Source organism: Sus scrofa, chromosome 3 (genome assembly GCF_000003025.6).
Source record: "Sus scrofa isolate TJ Tabasco breed Duroc chromosome 3, Sscrofa11.1, whole genome shotgun sequence".
NCBI classification, from domain to species: Eukaryota; Metazoa; Chordata; class Mammalia; order Artiodactyla; family Suidae; genus Sus; species Sus scrofa.
Window position 1 is genome coordinate 83,427,232 of NC_010445.4, and position 13,352 is coordinate 83,440,583.

At 32.2% G+C, this 13,352-nt stretch overlaps 2 protein-coding genes across 9 annotated transcripts in view; one reads left to right on the plus strand and one right to left on the minus strand.

The window, feature by feature from the left end:
- FANCL (Fanconi anemia complementation group L) overlaps nt 1-9,717 on the plus strand; it is a 300,594-nt gene extending 290,877 nt beyond the window's left edge. For 3 of the 5 annotated variants that reach the window (XM_021088209.1, XM_021088211.1, XM_021088210.1), the window contains exons 8-14: nt 3,114-3,264; nt 5,498-5,581; nt 6,083-6,128; nt 6,207-6,288; nt 7,385-7,501; nt 8,827-8,898; nt 9,176-9,717. In XM_021088209.1, the coding sequence (XP_020943868.1) occupies nt 3,114-3,264; nt 5,498-5,581; nt 6,083-6,128; nt 6,207-6,288; nt 7,385-7,501; nt 8,827-8,898; nt 9,176-9,211 (588 nt within the window). In that variant the 3' untranslated portion in view covers nt 9,212-9,717. The remainder of the gene's footprint in view (nt 1-3,113; nt 3,265-5,497; nt 5,582-6,082; nt 6,129-6,206; nt 6,289-7,384; nt 7,502-8,826; nt 8,899-9,175) is intronic. The other 2 variants (XM_021088212.1, XM_021088208.1) reach the window with 2 other exon arrangements.
- The window catches only part of VRK2 (vaccinia related kinase 2), a 101,773-nt gene continuing 96,439 nt past the window's right edge, over nt 8,019-13,352 (minus strand). For 2 of the 4 annotated variants that reach the window (XM_003125120.4, XM_005662534.3), the window contains one exon: nt 8,019-9,619. In XM_003125120.4, coding sequence (XP_003125168.1) covers nt 9,278-9,619 — 342 coding nt within the window. In that variant the 3' untranslated portion in view covers nt 8,019-9,277. The remainder of the gene's footprint in view (nt 9,620-13,352) is intronic. The other 2 variants (XM_005662536.3, XM_005662535.3) reach the window with 1 other exon arrangement.

Here is a 13,352-nt window from a genome sequence, read left to right on the forward strand (position 1 = left end):
AGTGTGTAAAGGGCATAAAGTTTCATTTATGCTAGATGGATTAGGTTTTGGAGATCTGTTATACAACATAGTACTTATTGTTAACAATAGAGTATTGTGTACTTCAAAATTTCTTGCAAACGTAGATCTCATATTGAATGTTCTTAGGGAAAAAAAAAGGGACACAAAAACTTTGGAAAGTGTTGGGTATGTCTGTTATCTTGATTGTGGTGATGGTATCATGGGTACAAGCATATGCCTGAACTTATCAGCTTGTACACATTAAAATGTGCAGTTCTTTGAATATCAATTATAACCAAATAAAGCTATTAAATATCCCAACATACCATCCAGCAATTGGTTTACTATGTCTGCATCTAATGATCAATGATTTTTATTATAAGCAAAGAAATTACAGTATTAAATTGACAGAATACAGGAGTTCCTGTTGTAGTGTAGCAGAAACAAATCCAACTAGGAACCATGAGGTTGCAGGTTTGATCCCTGTCCTTGCTCAGTGGGTTAAGGATCCGGTGTTGTCGTAAGCTGTGGTGTAGGTCGCAGACGCTGCTCGGATCCCGCGTTGCTATGGCTCTGGTGTAGGCTGGTAGCAACAGCTCCGATCAGACCCCTAGCCTGGGAACCTCCATATGCTGCGGGTGCGGCCCTAAAAATTACAAGACAAAAAAAAAATAAAAATAATAAATTGACAGAATACAAAAGTCAATTGCAGTGTAAATGAGTTCTAGGGAACTATAAAGGCAGAAAATTCATTTAGAAGGTTGTTTTTGTAGTCTTAAAACTATGCTCAGACTTCTGGCTTGGACAGTAGGGCAAGTAAAAAAAAAAAAAAAAAAAGCAGGAGAGAATATTTCTTTGGGAAAATGATGAGATCAGCTTGGAGCCATCCGAGTATGGTGTGTGTGTTAGTCACATAGATACCACCTATACAGAGGTGGCTGACTAGTTTTGGAGTTCTCTATCTGGCTGAAACACATTTGGAAATGATCATAGAGAAGATGGTTACTAAAGCTTAGAGTAGGAAATATACCCACAGAAAGTATTTCAATTTACTTTGTGTAAACATATCTATACATACTAATATTAATTGCAAGCCATGATAGAGAAATGGTGGTTTTAATCTCTAGTGATAATATAAAACATAATTTGCAAGCTACTGATAAATAACAGTGGCCTTTACAAATAGAGTATTGAAGGTCATCAGTGATTTTTAACGTCAAATTGTTCAGTTTAAACAAATATTGAACAGTTCTTAGAACTTGTATTGCTTTCACTATGTTAGCATCCAAAGAAAAAAACATCACTTTGAGAAGAACTGCATTTAAAACTAGAGAATTAAAATGTCAGGGTTGCAGATTACAAAAATCAACTTGATTGCAGTGTAAATAGTGGGCTTTTAGGGAAGTATAACTAGAAGGTAAAAAAATCCAGTTAGAATGTTGGTTTGAATGATTTTGAGAGGTACTGATATGCTCAGGTTTATTAAAATTTTAGATAGGGTAATCTGCAGTAAGATAGTTGGAAGTCGAAGGTGGCAAGTCTGGATATGTAAATAATAGGGGATTATTTTAGTAGTATGTAATAGTACCATGATAGAGTTACCAAGAAATAGGTTAAATATGGACTTAGTCTTATGTTATTAACTTATTTAATTTTTATGTATAAGAAAGGGAAATCTTCAAGGATCAAAACTAGTTTCTTATTTGGGTATCTAAAGAATGGTGCTGCATTCAGTGAAAGAAGAAATGAAGTACAGCTCATAGTTGAAACAAACACACACACACACTTGGGAATTTGTTTCTGATTTATGGATTCTGGCATCTAAATCTGTAGGTTAAGTATATTATATCAGGAGAGAATAGATGCTCAACCCTCAATATCCTAAAAGGTTATTTTCAGACACTAAGCTCTAGTTCCTACCCTTTTTTTCTGTATATAAGGTTAGAGAGTTCTCATTGTGGCTCACTGGTAATGAACCTGACCAATATCCATGAGGATTCAGGTTCGATCCCTGGCCTCACTCAGTGGGTTAAAGATATGGTGTTGCTATGAGCTGTGGTGTAGGTTGCAGGCTGAAGCTCCAATTAAACCCCTAGCCTGGGACCTTCCATGTGTCATGGGTGTGGCCCTAAAAAAAAGGGGGGTGGTTAGCAGAGTTGAAACTACCTTCGTGCATATAAACAATGAAACCATCTGTGTATAAACCCTAACTGAAGTGATAATGAAATGAAATGGGTTTTCCTTAAGTAAATAAATACAAAATACATGTTTTTAAGGAAGTGAGTTCTTATTTTGGATTAATAGGTTTTTAGTATTTTCAGTGACATGTATTTTGTTCATTTGAAACATAAAATCCTTCATTCTGTTTCAGTTTTGACTCATATAAAATATTAAGTAGAGAGTTGTAACTTTTAAACATATCACTTTATTTTATGAGAAACTCAACTTTGAAGGTAATTATGAATTGATTTTTTTAAAATCAGTGATGGCTTTCTTTCTTACCATTTAGTGAAAATGTATTTAAGTTAATTCCCATAAAGGATTAATGTCTGGAATACTGGATTCAGAGATTGGCTAAAAATTTTAACATGAAAAGAAATCTTGTTTGTAATTTCTTTTTGAATTTTTAAGAAACTATAAAACCTTTTCATAGTCTTCCTAATTAAGTCTGCAGTTATTAAGTGTATAAAAGTAATTTAATCAAATTACAAGTAGCATTGCATTTAATTTGATACCTGAGCAAAAATAAAAATGTTTTCATACTAAAATTGTAGACACTATGCTAAAGATATATAGCATAACTTGATGTTAATAAATTTACATGTACATACCTTCCATTAATGGTACATATATATGGTACAAAATGCATCATAAAATATAGTTTTTAAAAAGCAATTTTCTTGATAAGGTACACAGTCCAGTGACAATCAAAAAAGAACTCTGTTAATACTGAGTATTAAAGTGAGTGATATGAAGCAGGGAATCTGTTGCTGGAGTCTACTTTTAGCTGAAATGAAACAGTTCAAAACTTGTAAATTGAGTTGTATTTTAGGTGAAAGATTATCCACTACTGAGAGTGTAACTTACTTCAGCTTTCATCCGTCTTTTCACAGAGCTCCTTAATAAGCATTCATAGCCAGTTTTTGGAAGCATTAGAATCACTGAAGGCATTCTGGGATGTTATGGATGAAATCGATGAGAAGACTTGGGTACTTGAGCCAGAAAAACCTACACGGAGTGCTACAGCACGCAGAATTGCATTAGGTAGGGTAAAGAAGGATTAAGGAGGGTTTTTGTTTTTGTGGATTTTTTTGTTGTTTTTCATTGTTTAGTTTTTTTGTTTTTTGTTTTTTTTTTTTTAGGTGTTTGTATTTTGTATTATTTAGGAAAATGAACCTAAGATGACACTGGACTCATGGATGAGACTTTTTTGTATGAAGTCAGATACTAAAATTTTGGGGGATGAACTATGATGTGACTGTGTATTTAAATATAAATATTTCAGGTAGAAAGGGCAAGTATAAGGTGTTTCATTATAAAAGGTGATGATCCACTACATGGAAGTAGCATTCAGAAATAGTGTTTAATTAGCTTTCAATTAGCACAGAAATAGTGGAGCATATTTTTCAAAATTTCCATTTCTCAGGGAAAAAACTATGCTAGAAATAATAAAGGCTTCATCTGTGAAACTAGACAGGATTAGTATGAACAAGTCTGAAAATATTTTTGGAAAAAAAAATGGAGGAATAAAAGAATCTGAAGTGGGCCATGCATGCCATTGAAGAATACATAGAAAGCTTTACAAAATAATAATTGAATTTAATTATTTTCTTTACTATAAATATATGAAATTAATGAATAAGTTATGGAATAACCATAAATATCATCCTTGAAATGTTACCATTCTCTCTTTACTATAAAATGCTTGTTTTGTATTTTCTCACTGTGAGTAAGCGGTACATGAAATCAGTTTTAAAAGTTCAGCCTCTCAAGATTTTAGATGTTGAGTTCACAGTAAGTACTATAGTTAGGAAGGATAGTTTGAAATTGATGTGAATCATATCCAAATTAGTGAGCAGTTTTTAGTTTCTAGCTAGGCAGAATAGGTTATCTAGGGGGAAATGTGGCACGTTACTAGGAGAAGAGGAAAGTACAATTGTGTAGCGATTTTACAAACAGTGCTATTACTGAGTTTGAAAAGGATTAACAGTATTTAATTTGGAATAATTAACCAAATTACAGTATATTCATGAGTAAGTCGATATTAAAATGAAAATACTTTCTCCAAAGAAGTGTAATAAATTATTATCTTAATGGCCACATTAAAATAGTTATTTTATTAGGTTAGGATTAAATATGCTTTTTTTTTATTCAGCATAGACAACCTGGTTTTTATTCACTATTTACTTTTTAGCTCCTTTTTTTTTTCATTTAGGGAATGATTTGTCTTTTTAGGACCATGTTTTTAGCAAATTAACTAGAAAACTAGTGTGGTCATTTTTGTTAAGTAAAAGTACTTCCTGGAGCTGGAATTTGTGTTCATGATAAAAAAAAATGCATTAACCAATGAGATAAGTTTTTGTAATTTTGTTTTTCTCACTGAATTACTTATACTCATTTTTTATTTTACTTAATCACCTCTTTTTCTAGATCTGTAATGTATTTATTATATTATTGCCAACATTAGCCAGTCTTACATGATATTATGTAAAATTTATTGACATTTTTATCATAAAAATGAAATACAAATTAAACTTAAAATAATTATACAGTGTACCTTCAAAAAAAGCAAGTAACATTTTCTGAAATCTGTACTATATTCTAGTAAAATTATTTATGAAAGAATTTAGTGCCAAATAGAAATAACTTTTTCTTAGATTCTGCAAACTGAGTTCATTGTTTTTGTTATTAAATGAAGTTTCCAAAAATTTAATATGAATTGAACCCTTTGTTAACTTACACAGGAAAGCTTCACATGGAGGTAAAGAATTCAGAAAATATTTTTATAAAACTTAATAAAACACAAATCTTAATGTTTATTTTTACCATTTATTGTATTTTTAGTCTTCTATGTTTTATTTTCAAGAAAGTCATGAAAAGTCATTTAGATTATTTCTTAAACTTTTGATTTATAATTTTTATATTAAAGATCTTCATCACTCCATTGAAAAATTTTATTCAAACTTGAATGAAATTCTCACCTAAATTCCAGTCTAAATTAATTATATTAACTATGAATTGGTTCTCTTTTTTGAAAGTTGGGATCCCTAAATCTTTAGTCATGATTACAATTTTAAAATATACTTTTAATTATGAATTACTGATATATTTTCCTTTATAAAAAAATTCTATATAAAGCAATCTTTCCTTAGGTATACAATAAGTACCCAAATACTCCTTTGTTTTTGTGTGTGTGTGTGTATGTGTGTTTTTTTTTTTTTTTTTTTTTTTGATGAACTGTTGTACTTCTAAAAGCTTTAATGTTCTTATATTGTAGGGAATAATAGTTCAATAAATATAGAGGTAGATCCCAGGCATCCTACTATGCTTCCTGAGTGCTGTTTTCTTGGAGCTGACCACGGTATGAGATCTGTTTTAAATGTTTTCAATAGAATCATAAGATCTTTAGCTACCACTAAATTAAATATTATCATAACACATTAGCACTTTAATGGTAAATATATTCAGTGAAAATGTCTCTGAACTATGTACTTCGGTGCTTTTCAATATATAATATATATGATTAGATTTTCTAATCAGGTAGTTAGGAAACACTCTGTGATTAACAATATTTTATATGTTTCAAAGTTGCTAAGAGTAGATCTTAAAAGTTCTCCTAACAAGTAAAAAAATTCTAACCACATGGTGATAGATGTAAACTAAACTTGTAATCATTTTGCAGTGTATACATATATCAGATCATTATGTTGTATGTACCTAAATCTATAATATAGTATTATCAGTTATAGCTCAATAAAAAGAAACAAATTCTGTTCCAAATGTGACTCCATAAAATGAGAGTAGCAAACCCTAAATTACTAACTTTTTTTTTTTTTTTTTTTTTTTTTTTTAATATCTGAAGTGGTAAAACCCCTGGGAATTAAGCTGAGCAGAAACATACATTTGTGGTAGGTATCTTTACAATATAATTGTTACATCTTTCTGTGATTTTACAAATTTAATAACAGTTTTTTTTATGCTTTCAGGGATCCAGAAAATAGTCTGTTACAAAATTTGAAGGATGTTTTAGAAATTGATTTTCCAGCTCGTGCTATCCTGGAAAAGTCTGTAAGTTTTATCAGTGCTTTGATATTCCAAACAGTGTTGCATAATAAAAGTTAAATGTTATTTTAGGCACCAGAGAGAAATAAGGCTGAAAGGGAAGGAACTGGAAGAATATTATAACAGACTTCTAAACTGTAAGCAACAGTTGCATTGAAGAACTTGTTAACCTTTGGTGGTTATAAGTGAACTTTTTTCATTGTCTTTGCAGCTGTAAAGTGATTGAGACATTTTATTATTAAAAATAGGAACAGTCCAGTGTAGCTATTGAGATGTTTGGATTTTCTGTACTCTCTGCTTAAGAATAACTGATAACATTCTAATTAGCTTGATAGAAGTGTTTGTGAAGGATGGTGGTATAGTTTTTCAAAATTGAATAGACACTACTAAACTGCAAAAATAAACTTAGAAATGATTTTTGACAAAACTGCCGAGGATGTAGACTACTAGTAAGTGGTGGGAGTGTGTTTTCCTTTTTCCTTTAGTTACATATTTTGAAGTTTGGTTTAGTGACTACCTAATGTCACTTCTTATCTTTGAATGCTACAGTGGCATTTTATTGATGTACAAATTGGGAAAATTCCTAAGCCCAAACATATTGTGAACTAAAAAGTAGAATCTGTGTATATTCATGTATATTATCTATTGGATGAAAAAGGAAGCACTGTCTTACAAATAGCTTTTCTAGGAGTTCCTGTCGTGGCGCAGTGGTTAATGAATCTGACTAGGAACCATGAGGTTGAGGGTTCAATCCCTGGCCTTGCTCAGTGGGTTGAAGATCTGGCGTTGCCATGAGCTGTGGTGTAGTGTAGGTTGCAGATGTGGCTCGGATCCTGCGTTGCTGTGGCTCTGGCGTAGGCCTGGGAACCTCCGTATGCTGCGGGAGCGGCCCAAGAAATAGCAAAAAGACAAAAAAAAAAAAAACCAAAAAACCCAGCTTTTCTAAGGTGTTAGTGATGTGACTTTTTTTATAATATAATAGTTACCTTTATAAAACTTTAATAAAAATGTAATAATGCCTAATACCATATTATTCATACTTTTTATTTCACCCTGTGTATTTGAAACACATATTCTTATGAACGTTGCTTTTGTTTTGAAGGATTTTTCTATGGATTGTGGAATTTGTTATGCCTATCAACTTGATGGTGTCATTCCTGATCAAGTGTGTGATAATGCACAGTGTGGACAGTCTTTCCATCAAGTATGCTTATACGAGGTAAAAATAAAAATATCAGCAAGAGTAACACAACGTAGGAAATAACCATCTTTGAAATCTATCTAAACAGAATCTAAAATCTATTTAGTCAGTAGTGATCCCCTTTTTTGCCATTAGCTCCTTTACCAGTCCATTCCAAATGCCATCTGTTCCATTTCTTCATCATGTTACTAATGAGTTTAGAAATGTCCTAAAGTATCCAAGGAGGAGGAAAATGTATCTAGAATATATTCATGGACTTTTCATTGATGCACAAGAAGTTAAATTGATTAAATTGGAATCTTTGAGTAAATATCTCATGTAACCACAATGCAGAATCTGTAGATGCATCCCACTGGGAGTAGTGATGGCAGTAAGGTGAAAAGGAGTAGTACTGTTCAGGCTATATTTGAGTATAGAATAAATGTAATAATCCTACTTTCAGTATTCAGAATGCATTTTGTGATCTGAGTATCTCACAACACGCTTAGGCAATGACATCTAATTTACTCTTTATTATATGTGAAGTCTTCTTTCATTCCTGTCTATGGTCATTTGCTCTCTATAGTGTTCATGTTACGGTAGAGTTGACATCTGAATAACTACATGTGCATCTACATAGAGAACAGCTTGCAGTTCTATAGTGCTTTCAGTTTTCAAAGACTTCCTTAGTATTACCTCCTGATTTTTGTGATTAGAGAGAGCTGCTGGTGCTATCTTCAGTTGAACAATGAAGAATTTAGGTAGAGATGTCAATTTACCTTATATAAAATCATAAAATACCAAGTCTAATTATAGAGATACTCTTCAGGGAACATGTGCTTTCTTTTGTAATAATGAATATTCATTTAATTTTTTAAAATGGACAGCCTTATGCTTGTAATTAATGGACTGAGAATTAACCCACTATTGGTGATTAAAACCAGAATTAAGACCTAAATTTTCAAGATCCTGTGTTATCTATCTTTCATAGCACAAGTTCTAAATTTATGATTAATGGATTTAGGTAGAATATGTGAATCCCATGAACTTGAAAACATTTATGTGTGTATCTGTTTTAGGGTGGAAAAGATAGATAATTTTTATCAAATTCTTAAAGGGGTCAGTTACTTGGTTTTAAGTCAGTGGTGTGTAGACCTTGAAGTTTATTATGGTTTCCTCTTGTTATTCAGCATTTTAGTAGTTTGGTATGAGCTCAGGAAATTTTTTCCCTTACTCTTGGAAAAGTAAATTGAGGAGAATCTTCTGGCATAAGAAATAATGTACTCAGAAAGGAAATGATATTTAGAGTGCCCGTAATTTGTAATCATGCTTACACCGATCCCTTCTCTTTTTAAAATCTTCAGTGGTTGAGAGGACTGCTGACCAGTAGACAGAGTTTTAATACCATATTTGGTGAATGTCCGTATTGTAGTAAGGTAAGCAAATTATTATTCCCATTTCAAAAAATGTGCCTGGTGTTTAATAATGTGTTTTAGTAGTTTATATAAAACTTTTTGAAGCATTTTTCAGTCTACTTTAAAAAAATTTCTAAAATAAATCATCCCTATCAACATCTTAATTTGCAGATTTCTCCTTTGGTCAAAAAATGGTTAACCCTTTTTCTAGATTTCCTAGGTGATCTGAAACTTAAAAAGTATTTTCCAAACTTCATCATTCTACCATTTCTAATGTAAAGAATTTTCTTTTTATAAGCTAATTACCTTGAAAATGACTGGGAGAAGACCCTGAAATGAATGCAACATTTCTGTGGAGACCTGGAAACTTATATTAACAAAAGGATTTTATTTCATATCTTCAGAGAAAATATAAAGCAAGACATACTAATATCAAAAGAAAAAGAATGGTGAAGCCATAATAACATATATCTACCTTTGTCTCTTCACTGAGAGTAAACTGGGACATCATAGGCCAAAATCCTGTAGAACTTTCTAATTCTGTGCCCTCTGTACCAGCTGTAGATGTATATGTGTCCCAAGATGGACAGCTTGACTTGAACACATCTGTACTGGTGAAACCTTGATGGGGTTCATAAGAGGAATTTGGGAATTGTATACAGCTGGATCTTTGTGGAGAACTTTTTACTTCATTCAAAAATTCTTGAGACTCACAATATTTTTGTCTTCTCCTTATGCTTTCCTATGAGAAAATTCATACGGTGTATGTTAGGTTTAAGTTATTCGCATATTTATTTTGTGTACTCTATAAAAATGCTAAATAAAATTTGTTACACAAGATCAAGTTTGTGTGTGCTTTTTATTTTTCCTGAGTTATTGTTAGGTTCTGAATTTTAAGTGCTCATAAAGTACTTACCAGCCTCAAACAACCAAATCTTATTATTTTGTTGGTTTCTTTTAAACCAGTTAAGGCTCTTTTAAAAACATTTATAATCTAAAAATAGGACAGAAAATGAAAAGGTGGATTTTTTGGCAAGATAAATAGCCAGGCTTAATCTTATGGGGTTAATTAAGATGGTCTGTCTTAGAAGACTTTTTAACAGCTAAAGATGCTAGGAGCACTGGTGCAAGTACTGGCCTCAGACCAGCCTAAGCCAGCGCCTGCCCGCAGTGACCTATTGCCAGAGACTGATACCTTCCAATAACAGACCTTGAGAAAGTAGCTGGTAAAAATATTTGTCTGGAAAGTTGATCCAAGAAAAATGTTCACTCTAATCTCCTGAGCAAAAAAGAATCAAGAAAATCTATACAAATTATACAGTTTTACTATGTCAAATAGATGTCTTCAAGCCTCTTTAGCTTTTCTATTAAAGAGAGGTTGTTGATAAGTAACTGATTATAAACCACTCTTTACTGCCTGAGAGCTAAACAGAGTCACACTAATGCAGTTTTCCTAATGTTTTGTCAGCTCAATTGAAGAGTGAATAGTTAACTTCGGTAGGCTCATAAAGCATTGTTACTCTACAAAGAAAAAGAAATTTACCATCAAATCATATTTCTAAAGGCTGAGAGCCACAGCTAAGCTAACTTAAGCCACATTTACATATAACTGACATGTGAAAGTGGATGATCTAGGTAATACCCATTTAGGTAAGAATATAAATCAAAATACTAAAATTTCAAGCTAGAATCATTTCCTTTGTAGCCGATATACCTTGTCTCTCTTTAAGCAACAACAAATGATATCAAATGGGAAGGCACTCAAAGGATTTCACCACCAGCTTGTCTTTGGTTTACTGAGAGTTCTGATTGGGAAGGATAGTCTACAGCTAGGAAAAGTGCCTAATTGACTAAGTTGCTTGTTTTGCGAATAAAGTTTTATTGGAACATAGCTGTTTTAGCCATCACAGACTTGCATTAAGCAAAGAGGCAGCTTCTCACATCCTCCTTGCTAGAAAACTTTGCTCTCAGTAAGAGAACTACTAGACAGAAAAACATCAAGGTTAGATCACATAATCCAGTGGGATCTAAATGATATTTATAGACCACGCCACCCCCAAACTGGAAATTTTTTTTTTTCCATTGCAGCTAGAATATTTACCAAGATAGACCATTATATCCTGCATTATGAAATGAACCTTAAGAAATTTAAAACCAAATTACACAAAGACAATATAAACTAGAAATCAATAACAGAAAAAATTTTAAATTATTGGAAATTAGACAACACCCTCCTAATAACCAAAGTATCAAAAGTCTACAGCCATACCACCCTGAATGTGCCTGATCCCAGAAGCTAAGTATGGTTGGGCCTGATTAGTGCTTGAATGGGAGACCACCTGGGAATATTGGGTGGGGCCAAAAAAAAATCTCATAGGAAACTACAAAATTAAAACAAGAACTTACTAGATGCAGTTAAAATGGGATTTAGTAGGTCATTTATAACACTGAATGTTTATATTAGAAAAAATAAATGTTTCAAATCAGTAGCCCTAACCTTCCACCTGAAATAGAAAAGGAAAAATCAATGTAAAACAAGCTGAATGAAGGTAATTACAGAAAAACCTCCAAACATTTGAAAATTTAAAAAAGGTTTATGAATGAGTCAGATCCAAGAGAAACTTAAAATATATTAAACTAAAAGAAAATGAAAACATCAAAATATATATAATATGGCTAATAGGACAGTCTATAATACTAAATAGTAGAGTCTCAATTCAATAATTGAGATGGAAAAAATAAAATACATAGAATGAATAGAATGAAAAAAGCAGAAATCAATAGAATTGACAAAATAATAGAGAAAAATCAAACATAAGCTGGTTTTGTGAAAAGACCAATAAATTGATAAAACTGACCAAGAAAGAAGACAAAAACTACTAATTATTTGGAAAGAAATATTAATATAAGCTTTCATTCCATTTAGAGGATTTAAATAAAAGAATACTCTGAAGTTCTACACATAAAAATATAAAAATAGACCAATACTAAGAAAACCACAGATTATCACAACTGAAGATAAAACAGATTAGGGGTTGGTAAATTGGTCTTCAGGCCAAATCCAGCTCACCACCTGTTTTGTACCGCCTACCAACTAAAAATGTTTTTTACTTTTTTTTTTTTTTTTGTCTTTTTAGGGCTGCATCAGTGGCATATGGAAGTTCCCAGGTTAGTGGTCTAATCGGAGCCATAGCTGTTGGTTTATGCCACAGCCATAGCAACGCAAGATCTGAGCCATGTCTGTGACCTACACCACAGCTCATAGCAACGCCAGATCCTTAACACACTGAGCGAGGACAGGGATTGAACTGGAGTCCTCATGGATAATAGATTGATTACTGCTGAGCCACGACAGGAACTTTCAGTTTTTACATTTTTAAATGGCTGGAAAAGTATTTCGTGACACTTGAAAATTACATGGAATTCACATTTCAGTGCCAAAAATGTTTTGTTGGAACTCAGGTATACTTGTTTACCTATTGTATGTGATGCTTTTGCACTACAGTGCAGAGCTGAATAAAACAGAGGCCATATGATGTGTAAAACCAAAGTGTTTACTATCTGGCTCTTCATTGGAAATTTTGCCAACTCTTGAAATACATAATCTGAATAGTCCTAGTAAAGAAGTTGAATTCATAGTTTAAAAGAAAAATAAAGCTCCAGAATTTCACTGGAGAATTCTCTAAAATATTTAAAAAGAAACAATATCAATTCTATTCATTTTCTTCTGGAAATCAGAAGATCTCTCAGCTCATTTTATGAGGCCAGCATTACCGGGTTCCCGGGTTCCAAAACCAGACAAAGACAATAAAATAAAAACTACAGACCAATAGTCTTCATTAGAGCTACAGAAGCCCTCAACAAAATACTAGCAAATTGAATCCAATGACATATGAAAAGAATAATACACCATTACCAAGTGGGATTGATTCTGTAAGACTGATTCTTCAACACAACACCCATGCCTCAGAATGCTACTTAGCAATAAAAAGGGATGAACTATCAATACATGCAAACTCTGGATGGATGTCATGGGTGTTATGGTGAAAGAAAAAAAAGCCAACCTCAACAAGTTACATAGTGTATAATTTGATTTATACTGACATGCTCAAAATGACAGAATTGTAGTGATGCAGAACAGAACCCAGTGCTTTCCAGGGTTTAGAACTGGGGAGACATTATTACTATAAAGCAACATGAATAAAGTTACTATTATCAGCAATGGACAATGAAGATGTTAAAAGGATAATAAGAGAATACTACATAGTACTAACAAATTTGAGCAGTTAGATGCAATGGACAAAGTCTTCAAAAGATCAAGTTACTAAAACACAAGAAGAAAAGTAATCTAATGGTCACTTTATCTGTGATAGAGTAAATTTAGTTTAAAATTTTACTACAACAAAACTATATCTACATTGTTTTCTTGCTAAATCCTGTCATTTATGAAAAACAAATCTTACTGAAACTTTTTC